The 20,001-nt window shown below is 42.3% G+C and overlaps 1 protein-coding gene across 2 annotated transcripts in view; it reads left to right on the forward strand.

Annotated features, from left to right (window-relative positions):
- Positions 1–20,001, forward strand: part of Pde1c (phosphodiesterase 1C) — a 446,197-nt gene that overhangs the window by 369,463 nt on the left and 56,733 nt on the right. For both annotated transcript variants that reach the window (XM_038319212.1, XM_038319213.1), the window contains 4 exons: positions 2,294–2,414; positions 5,565–5,740; positions 15,400–15,603; positions 19,325–19,402. In XM_038319212.1, coding sequence (XP_038175140.1) covers positions 2,294–2,414; positions 5,565–5,740; positions 15,400–15,603; positions 19,325–19,402 — 579 coding nt within the window. The remainder of the gene's footprint in view (positions 1–2,293; positions 2,415–5,564; positions 5,741–15,399; positions 15,604–19,324; positions 19,403–20,001) is intronic.

The raw sequence follows: 20,001 nt of genomic DNA on the forward strand, positions 1-20,001 counted from the left end.
ATGAGTGACGTGGGATTCCCCTTGTATGCTGTGAATACCAATGGTGAATAAAGAAATTGCCGTGGCCTGTTGATAGGGCAGAACTTAGGTAGGTGGGGAAAACTAAACTGAATGCTGGGAGAAAGGAGGTGGAGTCAGAGAGAAGCCAAGCAGCCCTGCCAGAGACAGATACTGGGAACTTTATCCAGTAAGCCATAGTTACGTGGTGATACACAGATTACTAGAAATGGGTTAAATTAAGATATGAGCTGTAGCTTCATTATTGGACACGCAGTGTTTTAAATAATATAGTTTCTGTGTGAGTATTTTGGGTCTGAGCTGCTGGGCAGCTGGGAAACAAACAAGTGGCCCTCTTACAACATGTGAGAACTGTTAGATTCAGCGACACAGACTTATTAAGGAATGATATTTGACCTATATCTGAGGAAGCATTCAAGTAGTGTCTAGGCAGGTAGGGATAGATAAGGTGCATGTTAGCAATTGCTTAGTGCTGGATAAAATGACACCGCAGACAGGAGATAGAGAAAGCAGAGAGATTAGGCACTGCTTAATATGGTCAGTGAATTCTCAGTAGCTCCAATATGGCAGGGGCAGTGGGTAGGGAATAGGATAGAGTGAGAGACAATATAGAGAAAAATCAGGCCAGGATTTTACACTGTGCCAAGAATGGCACACAGGCTTACCCTCTCCTGTAAGAAACAGGGGCCTAGCAAAAGAATTCTGGGTACCATCAAATGCTGCAGTTTGCGCCCCAAATTAAATTGTTGTGAACTGCAAAAGAATTTTTTAAAAATTGTTTCCTTATCAGGTAGACAGTTCTTATCATGTGGGTTACACTACAGTTTGTTTAGCATCCTTCTCTGATGAGTATCAGCACCAGTATTGCTATCTCCGTCGTAGCTGTGAAAACTAAATACTCACCCCTGCATTTCCAGATACCCACTCAAAGAAGTGGGCAGTAGCTCCCTTAGCGGGTGTTTGTCTCCTTCCTTATGTGTGGCTGTGGACGACTTACTCCATCCCTGTTAGTGCCAATGAGTGTGCTGTGTTCACTCAATGTGTCGCCAATACTCATCTAGTTTTCTTTCTTTCTCTCTTGTTGTTGTTAATGGTTTTGTTTTGTTTTATTTGTTTGTTTGGTCGTTTTTTTGTTTTCAAGTTAAAACAATCACTCTAAGCCAGCTTTTGCGCTCTTTCCAGTATGCCCATCTTTAAAAGCTTTATTGCAGTAATGATCCTAATGAAGTTTCTAGTCCTTTCTTGTACCTTCCCATTCGATTCTGCCTCCTGTATTTCAGGTCAGCAGCTCGCAGCTCATCCTCTGTCTCCTCTCATTTCTTCGCCTTTGTTGCTAGAGCCTCTAGAGCAGTGCTGCCTCCTGTGCTGTACTATGTTTGCTTTTGGTGCCCAGTGTAAAACAGCTCTGGTTCTCAGGTTCTTATCTTCTGTTTGAGCAGCTGCAATAGCTCCTTGCAAGGTTTTCCCACTCTCTGTCTTTCCTCCTCACTGCCTTTCCATGCCTCTTGCTGCATGGACTGGATCAAAGCTCATTTAAATCTATCATCACAAAGCTTTGCAGATTTGGTCAGGCCAGCCCAGTAATTCTCAGGTTCTAAACCTCAAGAGCTTCCATTCCCTGACATAACTGTGGATAACTGGCCTCCCCGAATGTTTCTTCAAAGTTCAGAGCATTTCTCTCACCCCAGTGGTTGCACAGACATCATCTGCATACTTTTCCACCTCTGAAAGTCCCTCTGTCCAGAGTGAATAGCCTCACGGTTCTTAACACCCATCCTTGAGAGCTTGGCTGAAACACAAAACTCCACATAACTGTTCACTGGTCTCTATAAGAGCAAAACATCTCCTCTTCTATTTCTTTCCTAAGAACCTTTATCTGGGCTTCTCCTTTGGCCCTGCAGAAACTCTAGGGCTCATTTTTGTCCCCATTAAATTTTACCTATAAATTCTTTGAGGACTAGTGGTTTGCATTATTTGTCTTCAACCTTTAATAAAACACATCACATTGTTTATTATATAGCAGGTGTTAAATTGTATTTTTAAGCTTTCAATTGAATCACTGATTGAAAAGTCCTAAGGGAATTATATAGGGGAAATGAAATTGTCTCGTGACATTTAATAAGAATGAGACCAACTAGTTCTTGCCTGATTTGGAGCTCCCGTGTAAAGGTGTTGTTTTCTTTGTTTGGTGGATTGGTGAAGAAAAGGGTAATTGGTTTCTAGTGAAAAACCAGGACTGATCCCTGTTATCTGAGCCACTGCTGCTTCTCTGTAGGTTTTATTGACTTCATTGTGGAACCCACCTTTACTGTGCTCACGGATATGACTGAGAAGATTGTGAGTCCATTAATCGATGAAACCTCCCAGACTGGTGGGACCGGCCAGAGGCGCTCAAGGTCAGTGGGGAAGTTTGAGAGCTGGGTGGTGATAGCATTCTCTTGTTGGGGGATGTGTGGTATCACAATGAGCTGTACCTCTCTTGCTTCTTACAGGAGACATGTCTGCCCCCTTCTTTCTTTCAGAGGATTTAGAATGATACCCTCTATGCTTGCTAGGCTGCCGCATAACAGGTGGCCCAAGGGCAGAGTTGGATGCCCCGCTCTCTGAAGCCTTTGTTTCCAGAAGCACTGATCAGTACAGTTCTGTGGTGCAGAAAGCCCTTGTTCCTGATTCTGCAGATGGTCACGCTTTTGATCAGAGTTCTTAGCAGAAGTGAGGCTGACTTTCATTTCTATTCAGGAGGAAAGAGGACTACAGATTTTAAAAACAATATAACAAAGCACCTCAAACTTAAGTGTTTTCTCGTGCTGGGGATCACAGCACAAAGCATAAGGATATCAAATGTAGAAGGGTAAGAGGTCAGACTCTCCAGCCAGAGTTCACGCTTACTGCCCTGACTCCACAGCTTATTGACCTGTATAGTCTCACATAAATCAGCTCAGTGCCCTAGTTTCTTTCCCCGAGGCTGTGATAAAAACACAGACAAAGGCAACTGGAAGGGAGAGTTTATTCAGCTTATAATTCCTGGTTATAGTCTTTCATTGTGGGGAAGTCAGGGTAGGAATTTGAAGCAGCTAGTCACACCCATACTCAAGGGCAAAGAGAACCAATTTACATTTATTTACACCCACTTTGTTTTTTCCTCTTTTATACAGTCCAGGACCCAAACCCATGGAAATCCCGAGGTGGGCTTGATCTTCCTGCTTCAATTAATGTAATCAAGATAATGATCCACCAATATGCAAACTGATAAACTTGATCTAGATAATCCCTCGTTGAGACGATTTTCCTATCACACTCCGGTTACTCATTTGAGAAAATAAGATTATAGTGCTCACAGGTTAATTGAATTATTCAGTATTTATAAGATCATTGGAAGACCTGTCATGGTAGAAGTGTTGGCTACTGTAAAGCTGGCATTTAGTCTTTATTGACACTGCTGATTCTGTTACTACAGCTGCTGTCACCTCTGTTCTTGCTACCACCATTATCTTAGTACTGCCATCATCACTACCACTGCTATGGCCACAACTGCCCCTATCACCAACTCTACCACCATCACCACCACCAACAACAACAAAACACCACCACCATCACCACCAACACCAACACCAACAAAATCCTACCACCACTACCACCACCACCACCACCAACAACAACAACAAAACACCACCACCAACAACAACAAAAACAACAACACCAACAAAACACCACCACCACCAACAACAACAACAACAAAACACCACCACCACTACCACCACCACCACCACCAACAACAACAAAACACCACCAACAACAACAACAAAACACCACCAACAACAACACCAACACCAACAAAACACCACCACCACAACACCACCACCAACAACAACAACAAAACACCACCACCACCAACAACAACAAAATACCACCACCACCAACAACAACAAAACACTACCACCACCACCAACAACAAAAGACCACCACCACCACCACCACCACCATCACTACTTCACTGTTCCTAGCATGATTAGTAGCTGTCGCTAAACCCATTGTAAGGACAGCTCATCTCCACATCTTTGCAAAGCCTTGAGCTTTGTTATAAAAGATGTAAGTAGAATTGATTTTAAAGTATGAGAAGGAATGAGCAGGGAAACAAGTAAATAGGGAGAAAGCAAAGAAGGAGGAACTCAAAGTTGCTTAAGATGAATAAGCCCACATTGAAGAGGCTAACTGACAAGAACAGAAGCCCTTAATAGGTCTACATCTGTAGTGAGGAGCTGTGGGCCAGCTTCCCGCCGCCCGGCTCCCAGCCACCGGCTAGCTTATACCCCAAAATAATTACACGGAAACTGTATTCTTTTAAACACTGCCTGGCCCATTATTTTCAGCCTCTTACTCACATCTTGACTAACCCGTATCGAATAATCTGTGTAACACCACAAAGTGGTGTCTTACCAGGAAAGATTCAGCATGTCTGTCCTGGTGGCTGGCTTCATGGCGACTGGCTCAGAGAGGAGAGGCAGGGCAATTGTCTGAGCCATCTACCTCACTTCCTTTTTCCTGTTCTGTGTACTCCACCCACCTAAGGGCTGGCCAAGGCAGTTTGTTTATTAGCCAATGAGAATCCTCCATCATACATCCTTTCTTATCTCTTTGGGAACAGGCTAGAGAGAACTCGAGTAACCTACCCTTCATTATCATTTTCATATCTGATTTACGGCACTAACTGGTATAGCTACTTCAGAACATACAATACTTCATCAGAAGAATGCTACCTTCTGGTATTTGCAACATATCCCGTGGTTAAAGCACAAAATAGAGTTAATTTAAAATTAGATCTTTGGCATGGTCTGGTCATCCACCATCCCTAAGACATATAAAGGAATCATTGCTTTCTCTGAGCTTGGGGAACCCAGATTAGAAGGATTCTGAAGGCCAATAAAATGGCTCAAGTATGTCATCAAGCCTGATGATCCAAGTTTGATCCCCAAGACTCACATGATCAAAGAAGAAAACACTTCCTGGATATTATCCTCTGACTTCATCATGTGTGCCCTGGCATGTGCATTTAAACAAACAAACAAACAAATACAATTTAATAATTATAGAATTAGAGGGATCTTGATTCCAGAAGGGTAGAGCTGGAGAAAAGGGACCAGTTTGCTGGGTAAATTGGAAAGATGATCAGTGTGGAAGCAAGTAGATGGATCATGAAGCAAATAAAACCCCAAGTTTAAATTAGTTCATTTCAAAGAACAGAATAGAACAAATACATGTCAGGGGATTCTGGGTACCAAAAGAGAGAATGCCCAGTCAGCACAGACAGACATAAAGAATACTGTGACACACACGAAGATGCAGTGTTTGTATTTTTTTTCTTCTAAAGCTTAGAATTTCCTACCTGTCTTATATGTAAAACTGCGGCTTCACAAGGCTCAGGGCCCTGGGGTATCATGATGGCAACTCAGCAAATACTACCCAGTCTTTTGTGGGCTTTCTCACTGCCTGCATGCTGCAGACTCTGGCGCCAACTCATCTTCGATATGATTTCTTTTGTTCTCCAGTTTGAACAGCATCAACTCCTCAGATGCAAAGCGATCAGGTGTCAAGAGTTCTGGGTCAGAAGGAAGCGCTCCCATCAACAATTCTGTCATCCCTGTTGACTACAAGAGTTTTAAAGCCACTTGGACTGAGGTGGTGCACATCAATCGGGAGCGGTGGCGGGCCAAGGTGCCCAAAGGTAATGTGCTCTTCAGGAAGAATCTTCTTCTAGAATTTTCCAGACAAACTCCATATCCACTTCCAAAACAAGTGGCTGCCTTCTGTGATTTGCAGGCCTTTCAAGTGAAGCACTTTGCTCCAGGGACTGGAGGTGCTGAACGCTGGGTACTTCCATCTGCCAATTCTCGCTCTGTCCAATGCATGGCAGAATGTGGCAGACCTCCAAGAATCTCTTCCCTGTGTCTTTGTGTAGCACAGCTAAACCGTTTTCCAGTGTGAAGTTCTACAGGCTTACGATTGGTATTTCCTGGTCTCTACTACATTACCTTGTATTACATTTCATGACAGCTACCACAGTGGTAAAGCCTCTCAGTCCTCATTTGCCTAGGTAAAGCCCTGTCAACAGCTGCCTGCCTCTCGTGTTAGGGTATGAGGAACTTTAGTTTCCTTCCAGGAACTTTAAACATCCTGTCAAGTTCAGGGTTTTCCAACTCTGAACTGATGTTGTTTGCTCATTGTTTTGAGGTGATAATAATGTGTAAGTACACTGAGATTTCCTGAAGCAAATCTCCTCAAAGTTCAAACCGGAAAAGCTGTGACTCTTGCTATTACGCACAGAAAAATATGAAAATCCATGCTTCTTGGGGCTTAATTCATATGTTCCCATTTGTTTGTATTACTGAGCATGATGGCACCTATGACATGATCACACTGTTTAGGTGGAGGGTCCCATGCACACAGGAAGCACATGGATCTGTGATGCCAGATCTCAGGGAGGGCCACACATGGGAAATGGCTCTTAATGCTCAGTAATTGGGCTGATTGCAGCGGCCTTGCAGAGGTGAACCTTCAATGGCACTCAGTGTCTGCTGGCACCTATTGTATGCCATCTATGTTCTAGACTCCATGCCCAGGGCCAAGGGCTGTTATGGAATTCCCTATACTCTGGGTTCATAGGAAGGGCACTTATGTTAGAGCAGTAGTTCTCAACCTGTGTGTCATGACCCTTTTGGGGTCAAACAACCCTTGCACAGGGGTCACATATCAGATAGTCTGCATTAAATATTTGCATTATGATTAATAACAGCAGCAAAGTTACAGTTATGAAGTAGCAACAAAAATAATTGTATGGTTGGGGGACACCACAGTATGAGGAACTGTATTAAAGGGTCACAGCATTAGCAAGGTTAAGAACTGTGTTAGAGTTTGATACAAAGGCTGAGTAAGAATTCAGTGAAGATCTTGTACTTATTATCAACATCCCTGAGCCCCAAACCCTGGGAGCAGCCAAGGTTGTTGAGACTGTGTCCTCAAACAACACCTGAGCTGGCACTCTGCCTGCTCAGCACTGTGGAATGAAGGTAGGATGGTTGGTGTCTTGGGGTGTTCTCTATCACTGTAGGCAAATATTTGATACTCAGTAATTTACAAAAAATCAAGAGAATGATGTTAGCATCTGGTCTGCTTGCTTCATGGTGGAAGACATCACATGAAGAGACAGAGCCAGTGTGCAAACTTGAATCTCTATGCCTATATCCCAATTAAAGTCATTGTAGGGGTCTCACCCTCAAGGTGTGGTCAAGTCCTCATTATCTCCTCACTTCCAATCAACATTTAAATTCAGGTCTGGTGTTTTGATGCACGTAAGCCAGGGGACAACTAACTCTTAAGTCCTAGCAGTAGGTTCCGTGGTCCCCACACTGGGTGGAGAGAAGCACTCTGCAGGGTTGTTTCAAGGGCCCAACACTGACTTGCCAGCAAAATACTGCAAAAACCGGTGCAGGTAAGGCAAGAGGCTTAGATTTATGGTGTTCTTGGGACATAACTGAAATACTCTCATTTGGGGACAGGTGTTGCACCCTGAGCTATGGTGGGCGCCGACAGCTGCTGTATATTTTAATTTTAAGCACTCGGGGACCATTCAAATGCATCAAGCATTTAAACCCTCCCTGTTGGCAGGCTACTGCACCATCAAAAGAACACTCTCCCATGATCATTACACTTGGACATCCAATTTTTGACAAAACACAATTTAAAGAGGTCATTCAAAATCATTTGCTTGCAATTACCTTTGTTACTGAAATTACCTTCTGAACTAATCACCTGGGGAAACATTAGATAGTGTCCTTTCAAAGGGACGGTAAACACCTCATCGTTTTAAAATGCCCTAGCTTTGCAGCTAGGGACACAGGAAGTATTTTAAGAAGTGTGAAAGGACTTGTCCCTAACTGTGCTTGGGTGGGGCCTTCAGGAAGACCTTCAGTAGGTAGAATTGGAAGGATGCTGGGATGTGTCTGACGATATTAGAGATGGGTGCAGGAGAGATGAAGGGGATAGCTTACAGAGTAACACACTTATAAATGAGCCTGAACAGTGGTATGTATGTGTAATTCCAGTGATGGGGAAGAAGAGACATGTTGGGACCAATTGAGTCCTGGCATTCAGCTGCTCTTCCCTGTATAGAGCCTTCTAATTGAAGTTACTAGAAGCTGTGCCTAGCCTAGAGGATCAGAGGATGGGATTTTCACCTGTTGGCCATTGACTGCAGGGTATTTAATCCTCCAGGGTGTTATTAAAGAGGGATTTTTATACCCACAATTAGAGGTCCGTGTGTTGGTCTGTCTCTGCGTGTGTTTCCTCAACCTCCAGCCCCTTGCCCAAAGCTTGCGAACTGGATTCCAGCGCATAGAGTGCAGATGGGGGCGCGGTACACAGCAGAGACAGGCTGCTCACTTGAATTCACTGCCCAGCTAGCCTATCCCACATAAAAAGCTGTAGACCAGTGAAAGACCCTGCCTTGGGGGTAAAAAAAAAAGGTGGCATAACACTTAAGGAAAACACACATACACACACAAATGCATACACACAAAAGAAAGAAAACAATGTGCACACCTGATGGTTGAGAGATCGGACGCTTAAAAAAGGAATCCCACACTAGCTCAGAACTAAGAAATATACAGGCATTTATTAAGGGGTAAAACTTACAGATCAGGATTTTCTGCTTGAACGATGGCTTAAGATGCAATCCAGAACAAAACCCAACCCAAGAAAAGAAGCCCAGGGGGCGCAGAGAAGGGCCAGATGCGCTTCTGCATCTGGGTAAATAGTCTATCAGGCTACACCCCAGTAGGCGGGTAGTTACTAGTTGTAAACCTTCCTGCAGCACACACCAAAGCAAAAAGAACAAGGCTCAGCCCCTTGGTTATATTTAGGTGCTCGTAGTTTGGTTATGGAGGGCATAGTTAGTTATCAGAGAAATGAAGACTTGAATCCCAACTTGCACATTCCTTGAGACTCCATTCTGGACACAGTCCTGTACATTTCAGAGTTATCACCAACTGAACTAAACTGAAGAACATATAGAAAGCACTGGGAACAGAACTGGCTCACGTGGTGCTTGGCAAGAAGGAGCTGCTGTTTAAACGCGGTGGAGAGGAAGCCTGGCTGTGTGTAGCAGTGTTAAAACACTGGTTGTGACAGGTCAACTCAACACAACTCACACTTTCCGTCTCAGAGTTGTGTGTTCACAGACTGGCTGATGTGAAGGAGAAATCTGCTTTGCAGTTACGTTGGTAATGGTCCGTTTGGATAAATGATCCCAGGCTTTTTTTCTCATTGAATTTATTAATTATTATTATTATTATTATTATTATTACCTCAAAGAACTCTAATTTTGAGAAAAGTTGCCTTCTATGGGCATTTGAACACATATTGTTAGAAAATGAGATAAAGTTTAGGTTATGTTATTCAGGCTGAATTACAAAGTTCTGTAGAATCTATGTTAGTTAGGAAAAATTTAATCAACACTTTGTGTAGTTTTCTGGGTCAAACATCATTTCCACCTTAAACTTTAAGGGTATAATAATTGATATTTATAATCTATATTTATTAATTTCCACCCAGTATTTAATACTTTTTGCATGTTAATTTCCTGCTAATGGAATAATGTGTGTGGATCATAAATGCTGTACTGTTTAAAAATATGTGAAGAAGAGAATCAATTCTTTTTACCCTATCTAGATGTCAGTAACTCTTGCCGGTGCTTTGAACCAATCTAGTTTTGCTCAGCTGTGTATACAGATAGAAATCAGTTTTATAATGCAATGACACTTACATTCTATTTTCTCATACCTTGGACATTTATTTTTTGTTGATGCTGAATAGTCTGATGTAATGTCTGGGATACAATCATCGAGATATTCCTCCATTACTAAGTGTTAGGGTTCCAAGTCATTGATGCGTGTAATAAAGTTATCAACATGAAAGTTCAAAAAAAATATATGGGATTCTTCTGACAACAGAAATAAGAACTTTAAATTTTTTTATGCTAAATTCCTTCATGGCCTTTTTTTAAATCAAATTTTCTCCCTCAGATGCAATAACAGTGAAACTGCCCATTTCTCTCTACTGCCATTCCCCATTAGGGTAGCCACAATCTTATTGTTGAGTCATAATAATTTTTACATATTAAGGATAATATTTTAGGTGTCAAAGTGTCCTGCCATTTCTGCCCAGCCCTAGACTGTCATGTACCCAGTCCTCGTCTGTCATGTGCCCAGCCCTTGTCTGTCATGTGCCCAGCCCTGTCTGTCATGTGCCCAGCCCTTGTCTATCATGTGCCCAGCCCTTGTCTGTCATGTGCCCTTTGCCTTGCTGAGTCTCTAGTTCTACCACCTGCGTCTACTCTCTCAAAAGCATCGTTTCTTTATTGGACAGTGAGTCTCAGTCAATGAGATAGTGTGTCACATAGGATTCTCCACACTTGCTGAGACATTCATTTTTGCTTGCTTATCAGCACTCAACTGTTGTTGAAAACTATGAAGTTCTCAGTCTACTGATTTGAATGGTGTTTTCCCACTCAGCTTAACTTCACACTTTTAAAAATTTCATGCCACAGAGAACCCTGTCTCGAAAAACCAAAAAAAAAAAAATTTCATTGATTTACTTTTGTACAAGAGTGTTTTGCCTGTGTATATATGTTTGTACTGTGTGTGTTCCTGATGCCCTCAAAGATCATAAGAGAGAATCAGGTTCCCTCAAACTGGAATTAGAGGTGCTGGTAGGCTAACATACGGTGCCCTGGGAGCCACTGAGCCAACTTTCCAGTCCAGCACATTATTTATAAATAAGTGCTCAGTTTTTATCTTTAACATTTATTTCTATTTTAGCAAGAAGCTTTGCAATTTCATTATATACAATTGACACATTTTTGTGTCAGTCAATCAGCTTTGAATTTTTGCGATTGATTGACATTTTCCATCAGCTAGTGTACATAGGAAGCTGTTAAAAAGGACACCTTCTGAGCTCTTAGGGGCCCTCAGTGCCCTCCTTGTTTCTGTATGGAGCACAATTGAGAGATTTTATATATATAAATCCTATCTCTTATCTAATGTTCCTATTCCCATCCTGTTCCCCCATCTCTCTATCTCTAATGTATAAGTCAGAAGCTCAGAGTACATAAAGGGCTAAGTAGCCCAGTGGCATTTCCATTAAGGAATCTATAAGGTCATTCTTTACAGAGAACATTGAATAAAGACTCAAGTACATTTTTGAGATCATATGGGCATTCAGTGTGAGCAGCCCCAGAGCTTGTGGGAATAGCATGATTTACAGATCTCAAGGACTCTGGCACACCCAAACTCTTGAGGTGCCTTCCATTGCTTATTTTCATATCACATCAACCCAAATAGGATGAAAGAGGAGCAGCAGAATACAGATCATAAAACTTATAGCCTACATGTCAGGAAGCCTTGGGATACCAAGGAGTCTACTTCTAGGACCTAATAAATGACTTCCTTGTATCCATGCCATTCCTGGAACATGCGGTCTGTACAGACTGATAGTGTCTCACTTGACCTGGTCTTGCTGTCGACCGATGGTGTCTATACCAGTAAATTCACCCTAAGCATATAAAGGAATCTGATTGCAGTTGGAAAGTAGTCAACCTTGTGCAGATATGACTTTAGTGTTCCATGTGTTTGCTGTTGTCTCTCTGTCATCACTAGCAGCTCTTTGTATACTCTGTGGCTGATGACACACACACAAGTCAGAGAATAGAGCATTGTGGGGTGAATAGCACATTGTGGGGCCATTGTGAGAATTTACTTGAAGGTGTTTGCACAGAAGGGATTCATACTGTGGGATAGGCTCATAGCTGATTGGATCGTGTTTTAAAAAGAGCTATTGTTTGTTAACTTAAAATAACTTTTCTATGTCAGCTACACTTGAGCAAATACGGGTTTGCATCAGGAATGTTCCCTCGTCTTCTCAGTTGTTATTCTACATCTCCCATGAAAAATTGATCTGACTCTGTTGTCACACGAGTTTTTCTTCCTACGATAATATTGTATGATCTTCCATAGTAAAGTGCAATTTAACAGCTTCCAGTTTTATTTAAATCTTTTCAACTTGGAGATCTTTTGAGTGTTGGAAGTTTGCCATGCACTCAGTAATGCAATAATGATCCCTGAAGGTGGCCATAGCTAATCTTCTCTGATAGTGTGTTCTAAATATAAATGACTTCCTCTCCTTGGTTCTGTTTCCCTCTGTCTAATAAATACAGTCATCTTTTAAAAAAATATAACAAAATCAAATAGAATATGATAAAACAAAAGCTGTCACATTGGGGTTGGGCAAAACAAACAAAGGAACCAACATCAGAGACCCAATTGTTCATGCATTCAGGAGTCCCATAAAACACTAAACTGGAAGCCATAATACATATGCAGAGAACCTGGGGCAGACTGTGTGCCCTGTGCATGCAGCCTCGGTCTCTGTGAATTCATATGTGCACTGATCATGTCGATTTAGAGGGTTTTGTGTCCTTGGTGTCCTCCGTCCCCTCTGCCTCTTATGCTCTTTCTGGCTCCTCTTCTGCTAGTTTCCCTGAGCCCTGAGTGGAGGGATATGATGGAGACATCCCATTTAGGGGCTGAGTGTTCCAAGGTCTTTCACTCTCTGTACATTGTCTGACGGTGGATTCTGTATTTATTCCACAATGCTCAGGAAAAAGTTTCACTGATCTATGAGTATAACAGGAAAAAAAAGTCATCTTTTTACTTTATTTTATGTTATTTTATTTTATTTTTATTTATTTTATGTTAAGGAATGTAATGTTTGCACAACGTTACTTTCAGAATAGGACCAGAGAGTCTGTATGCTTGGGTGTTGTATCAGTCTAAGGTGCTAGGTTACACTAATAGTTCCTGTAAATCATGTGCATAAGCAGCATCTCATGGCTTTATCAAAACCTTCAGGAGCACATGATGTATGCTATGCATTATGCCAAACAGTAATGGGTGTGATATTTACCCTATCCTCAAAACACCTAGGGATATAAGGAAGCCTGAATGAATGTCCTAGGGACCCCCCCCCCCCAATCCCTGTGCTTGGCATGTCTACCCAACATCTTTTTAAGTGCATTCTTCCACATTTTCGTTTACATTTTTGTGGAAGTCAGAAGTTGTATAGTGCTAGGTATGGATATGATTGTTATTTGTAAAGAAATACTTTATACCCTTTCACTGTCATTTGTAAACGCATCTTGTTGAGGGGAAGAATATTATAACAAGGCTAATAGACTTGACATCAGAGCTTCTCAATACTTGCCCTGTGCCAAAATTGCCCAGGAAACATTTGAGATATTCTATCCTGATCCCTTTCCTTTCAGAATCTGATTAAATTTGCTTGAGATGAGGCCAGGTCTTAGATTTGGATGAGAGAATGGATGAGTTATCAGATGGATGGATTGCTGAATCAGTGAAATTATGAGTAAAAACGCCGTGCCATGTTAGAGAAGACCCCTGGAATAAACAAGGAGAAGGGCCTAGAAAGTAAAAATAAAGTTAGGCATCATGAACAGCCACAAAAATGCATGTCATAGAGCTGTGTGAACCCACCAAACTAGGCCAGAAACAGGACTTGGAGTGCTTTAGCAGCTAACACAAAGGAAAACATCAGATGCACCAGCTCTCTGGGGCTCACTAGATTAAAGCAATCATACGGAATGAGAACAGTTCAAAGACCAACACGAGCCCAAGGGGAAGAAGACAAAGGCACCTGGTAATGGGAGGTGAGGAGTTTTTCACTTATCCGTAGGAAAAAATGCAGTAATGCTTTTCCTAGAGGAGGTTGATAATGTCGGGACTATCTTTAGAGTGAGCTCTGTGGGGCAAACCCCTAGAACTTACAAGGGGTTTGGCTGTTTTAGGGGTTCTTCTTATGTGCTGTTCTCTAGAGTCCGGACCTGTTATGCCCTCCAGCCTCCATGATCTGATCTGTACCTGTACTTGGTCATTTGAGCACTTTGTCTATGACTAACTCCTTGACAAATCTCAGGGACCAGTTCAACATCCACGAACACAAGGAGCATGTTCCTCGTATGGCCTCCACATATGATTTTCATTCGGCTTCTCATCACTGAGGCCTTGGTCAAGTTCTATCTTCTCAAGTAAAGCTTCTCCACACCTCTGTTTAAAACCACCTCTTGCCCTGTGCTGACTGTGTTCCATCTTGTCCTATCTGTATCCAGTTTGTCCAATAAGCCTTCAACATTCAAACTTAGCCATTTGTTTACTCAATTATAAGGTTCTCCATGGTTCTGTCATGCTTGATGTCATATCCCCAGTTTCTAAAATTGTTCTTGACAATATAGCTGCTCAGCAAGTACCAGCTGCATGAATGAGTCAATCTTTTCATAAATATTTGATATAAGTATGCACTTACACTGTATTTTCATTAAGCACATAATCAGTCAACTGTGTTAGAAATAATATGGATAATCAGTCAATGGGACGACCCAGAGCAGATTTCTGACCAAACTGAAGGCTCCCCCTCATTCTGAGGAGAGTTGAATACCTTGGGATTGGGGGGGGGCGCCTTGCTTTTAGTTTTATGAGGTTTAGCCTACCTCTTCCTAGTTTCAAATTCACAAACTCTGGCTTAAGTTTGTAGTCTTCTAATGATGGTTATTTCCCCAAATTTTTGTTCCATACTCAGTTGTTAATGTTTAGGTTCTATGTATATTCTAAGCAAACCTCATAAAATACCACATATATGTGTGTGTGTATATATAGTGTATATATACATATATAATGTAAAATACCATATATACATATAAAACACCATGTACATTTATATATACATATATAAAAATACCATATATATACATATATAAATATATATATATATATATATATATATATATACACACATGTGTGTCTGTAACATATATGTGTCTTACTGTGGTTGGGGGAAGTGTGATCATGTCTCTTAGTCTTAATTTTCATACCCATAAAACAGGGTTACAAACTAGTTTTCAGGATGATCAGAAACAACCTTTGAAGACTGCTGAGCAGAGTATCTTGCATGAGGGCACATTTGCTAGAGGTTATCAGCAGTAAGAACAGCTTGCAATCTCGGTTCCATTGCCATTATTATGTTCTCCAGGCCCCCCTCCCAACTCACTGCTTGCAGACACGATCTGTCTTATTGATATGCTAAACACACGTGTCAGTCTGACTTGAGTTAATCAAGAATATATCCAACACTCTCAATTGACCCCTTAGGTCATTTTATTGTACTAGTTTCCCATGAACACTGTTGTTGATTATTTTTCCAAAAAGGTCATTGTCCTAATGGTAGACCTCTCTTTCTCTTTCCTCATTGCTCTGGATGCAGAAGAGAAAGCCAAGAAGGAAGCTGAAGAGAAGGCTCGCCTGGCTGCTGAGGAAAAACAAAAGGAAATGGAAGCCCAAAGCCAAACTGAACAAGGCAAAGCTGAGAAGAAGACATCGGGAGAAACAAAAGGTCAAGTCAATGGAGCCCGTACAAACAAGGCGAAGAACCCCAAGGGTGACAAGGCGGGAGAAAAACAGCAGAACGGTGAGAAGGGGCTGCCTGGGAAAGGCTCTTTGGGGGTGACAATGATGTGACAAGCAGAATATGGTGACTCCCTCCCTTTGCTGGTAGCTCCTATGGCTCCATGTTCCTCCATGGATGCAATCAGGATCCCATCCTATGGCCACGAGCTTAGCTCCACCTCTCTGGCCTTTCCTGATGCCCTGGAGACTCTCACAAGTGTTGCAAATTCCCAAGAACAAGCCCGGCCTGGATTGCTAACTTCCAAAATGAGTAGAGAAAAGTCAACCTTCCAAATAAATATTTCATCCCTTTAACCAAGTCAGACTTCAGTCTGCAGGGGACCTGTTCCCAAAGTGTGTGTCTGGACCTTGAAATGGCTCAAGCACACACCGTAGGCGACTAATCAGCCTGGTTTGGCTGTAGTTGAAAACCTTCCCTACAGGTTTTCAATTCTAAAATCCAAATGGTCCAGGTGAACTGAAGGCAATGAGCTACCAACATTTTCAGACAATTGATGGGTTCTTATATTTAATGCAATAAACATTCATTGACAACTATCTATCATACTCTATGTTAGTCTGAGGGGTGTAGGAATGGAAAGGGTAGGGGAAACCTGTGATGCTGTGGGGTAATAAACACCCTCCTGCCGTCACATATAATTCTAAAGGAATGTGTACATGATGCAGAGATGAGGGAGGGTAGAGTAGCAGATAAACTTCCCAAGAGTCCTACACAAAGAAAGAGATTGCTGTGGGTAGCTGAGGTAAAGAGAAGAGGAAAGAGTCTGGGGTGTCTTCAGAAGGGGATGGTTTCTGATTTTCAAAGTTTTAGTCTGAGTAAGGTCGGGGGGAGGCTTTTCAGCTGGAGAGAATGGAGAGATTAAGGTGTGTGTCCAGACAGGGAACCCGCTCCCCTGTTTACAGATGGGCAGGGAGATCTGTTCCTGAAGCTTGCAAGTGCCAGGCTCTGACCAGATAACAGGGCACCTTTGCAAACAGATCTGTGTTCAAGTCACAGTCTTGTTGCTTCTCTTTTCTTGGAGACCTGAGTTAAAATATATAACTTTCCTCTTCTATGTAAAACACATATAAAACCTGTTCAGAGAGCCCCAACCTCTTGTGAGTAATAATCATGGTAGCCAAACCAGTGAGAGACTCTGCCTCAAAACACAAGGTTGATAGTGTTTGAAAGATACACAAGGCTAAGTTCTGGCCTCCACAGGTGTGTGCACACATGTGCATCCATGTACATGCATGTACATACACATTCACACAGGTATGCATATAGATTCTAATGTAAACATAGTCCGTGTTACAGATGGGAAAGTTAAAACTCTGATATTAAAAGACTTAAGCACTCATCGAGTAGAAATCCTTGGCTTTTGGGAATCCCCATTCTCTGTTCTATAGCCAACTCTTGGTTACTATCTGCCAAGCCCAGTACTGTTAGGAAGAGGTGGGGATCAGAGGAAGGCCAAGCCCTGCCACTGTGCAGAAGACAGGGATGGTACAAGCTTTCTATAATGGGCCAGATGCTAAATCCCTGGGACCTCACAGCCCGTGTACTCTGCATCACAGCTACTCAACATCATCCTCAGCTAAGGACAGTTCATGAGCACATAAGTGAGGTTGTAGCCAAGTAGGATTTTATTGTGTACAATGGAATTTGAATACAGCCTAATATTCATGTCGCATGCTCATTTTTAATCAACTGTAGGTATAAAAGTCAGTCTTACTGTGTGGATCACACAAAAGCAGGCAGTGGAGTCATGAGGTCTAGTTTCCAGCCCTGATGTAGGTGTTGAAAGGATTCTATATATTCTATAGAATATATCACAGCCAAAAATAGCCTCAAGTTATCCTACTGTTACCATTTCTTCCTAGCTAAGGAAAAGACCTGTAAGATGAAAACAGCACTGGAGAGCCTGAAATCTAAAGTGTGAGAGCCACAGAAAGGCTGCAGACACAGTAGGGGAGAGCTGGGCCTCTGGAACCGGACCCATTCATGTGTCCTGTTATTCCTTCCCTGAAAGTGTTGATACTTGCCTGGGGCCAACTCCCTGTAGATCAGCTCAAGCACATGATCACTTTATAGAAGCATCATTGGTCCTTATTCAAAAACATCTTCTGACAGGCAGCTTCAGACAGATGGATAGTCGCTGTCAGGTGGAAGATGCAGATGTAAGGCTAGGGTAGACGGTGAGGCCAGAGTTATGTCTGAAATATGTGCTAGTGGCGATCCCCTGGGGCAGCTTTTGCTCTTCTGGCTACAGTGCTGCCTAGGGATGTCTCCATGTGGAAAGCATCCTCCAGCACTAGGTGAGTTGGTAGCTCACTGACTTACTGAAGGAGTCTGTGATGCGTTCTCCACTGTGGATTCTTCACACTGGGGTTGTTTAAGATGTCAATGCAGTGATTATGTGCCAAGCACCTGGCACACTACAGCACACACTGAAAAGCATGAACTTCTTCACTCGTATTTATCCTGCCACCTCAGCTCGTTGCAAACCAGGATCTTATTGATGCTGTGATTACGTAGAATTTGAGTAATAAGGTATTCCTGGCTGTATGCTGGTGAGAAAAAAAAAAAAAGGTGCCAGTAGTAAAACTAGTAAGAAAAGTATCAAAGACTTGGGAATGAGGCTGGTACAAGGCACCCCTCCGTTCTCATCAATGTTACTCCAATTATGAAGCAGATCACCGAGGATGGCTATTCTCAACAAGGGGTAACTCCTTGTTCTGTAGCAGGCCACATGGGCAATATTCGTAAGCTGTCTGTCTCGGCCACACACATTCAACTATTTTGTTGCAAAAAGAAACCACCACAGACATTAGGTAGATATGGGTAATTCACCTGCCGAGTGTCAGTAACATGTCGTTGACTGTAGTGGGTGGCCTACCAGATTGGACCATAGCTTGCTGACCCATAGTTTTGGTGAATACAGGTGTGCTTAAATTTGCTTTTTGGTACTTGATTCACAATGGTACAGTTATTTGGTAGAGAAGAGATTCTGACTTGTACAGAAGATTGCCTGAAGGTCATGTGCATTATCCTTTGGTTATCAACACTTTGTCTATTATATCCCAGCCTTGTTTACTTCTATGGAGCCTGTAGATACCCACTTCCTTGGTTGTCCTTAGGATCATTTTGTTCTCTTTCTCTCATCGATGAGTTATGTACATTCTTTACATATGTTTGCTCACCTTTGTGAGAATAGTACTTTTGACTTTGGAAAATGATAGTTTGACAAGCCCATTAATTCGAATAACACAGGCAGCTCTATCTTAGGATAGGGACCACTGCCTTGGAGCAGTACAACGTGTGTTACATTTAGCACTTAAATGGCTCAGGTGCATCTGCCCACCATCCGGTATGCACAGTAGACATTATTATTCCCATTCTGCAGATAAGAAACCTAACTGTTAGTTAACATAGCTAGCTAGCTATTAACTAGTATAGCTTACATGTATTCCAGGTTTTCCCTTACTTCACAGCCTAACAACAGAACTGAATTGTCTTTCTCAGAAAAAATAGCTTCGATGTAAGTACAACCTTGTTTGAGTGGATATTTTAGTTTTCATTTCTGTCATCTGATTTTCAGCGCCTATCACGTGGCCACAGATGATACTGATACCAGGGTATGTGCTCCCTCACGCCTCTGTGCTGTCTCACCCTGACAGGTTGGAAGCGTTTCTAGCTCCTCAGCTGCACACACTCAGTTTGTCGCGCTTATTGTTTGCAGGTGACTTGAAAGACGGGAAAAACAAGGCAGACAAGAAGGATCACTCCAGCACCGGAAATGATTCAAAGAAAACAGATGGTAAGAGTGTCATTCTCATCACGGTTTCCGTAGAGTGTTTGACGGCGGCAAACGTGTTAGCCTTGTGCCAGGAGCGGAGCAGGGCTGTTAATGTGTTCTCACATTCTACCCTGAATGAGGCCTCACTGCGTTAAAGAGCACTAGCCTCTCTCGGCAGCAAGTCACAAATGCCCGCTGTGTCTTCCTCTCCAGTGTACTGTCTCATCACAAATGTTTTCTGTACGTCTCCTCTTCCTTCCTGATGTTCTCTATAGCAGACTTCATAAAAAACCTGATTCTAGACTTGCTGGCCGCAGTTCAGTAGACAAACACACATTGCTCATCCATGACCTTGCAGCCACCAATGGCACAACATAAATAGGCTATGTTTAATGTTTTCAGTTTTTACATTTCTTATCTTGAATAAGTTATTACTTTTGCTAAAAGAAAAAAGAAAAGAAACATGAGAATCTGTTCAGTGCTAGGCTGGGAATCAAAATGTGCTTTCTTAGACTCCAGTTTTCACAAGCAAGAACAAATCCTAAAGACAGTGAGAATGGAGGATCGAAGGGAATGAGCCTACAGTCACAAGAGTCTGCAGTACAATGTGCATCACGAAT

Source organism: Arvicola amphibius, chromosome 2 (assembly GCF_903992535.2).
Source record: "Arvicola amphibius chromosome 2, mArvAmp1.2, whole genome shotgun sequence".
NCBI lineage: Eukaryota > Metazoa > Chordata > Mammalia > Rodentia > Cricetidae > Arvicola > Arvicola amphibius.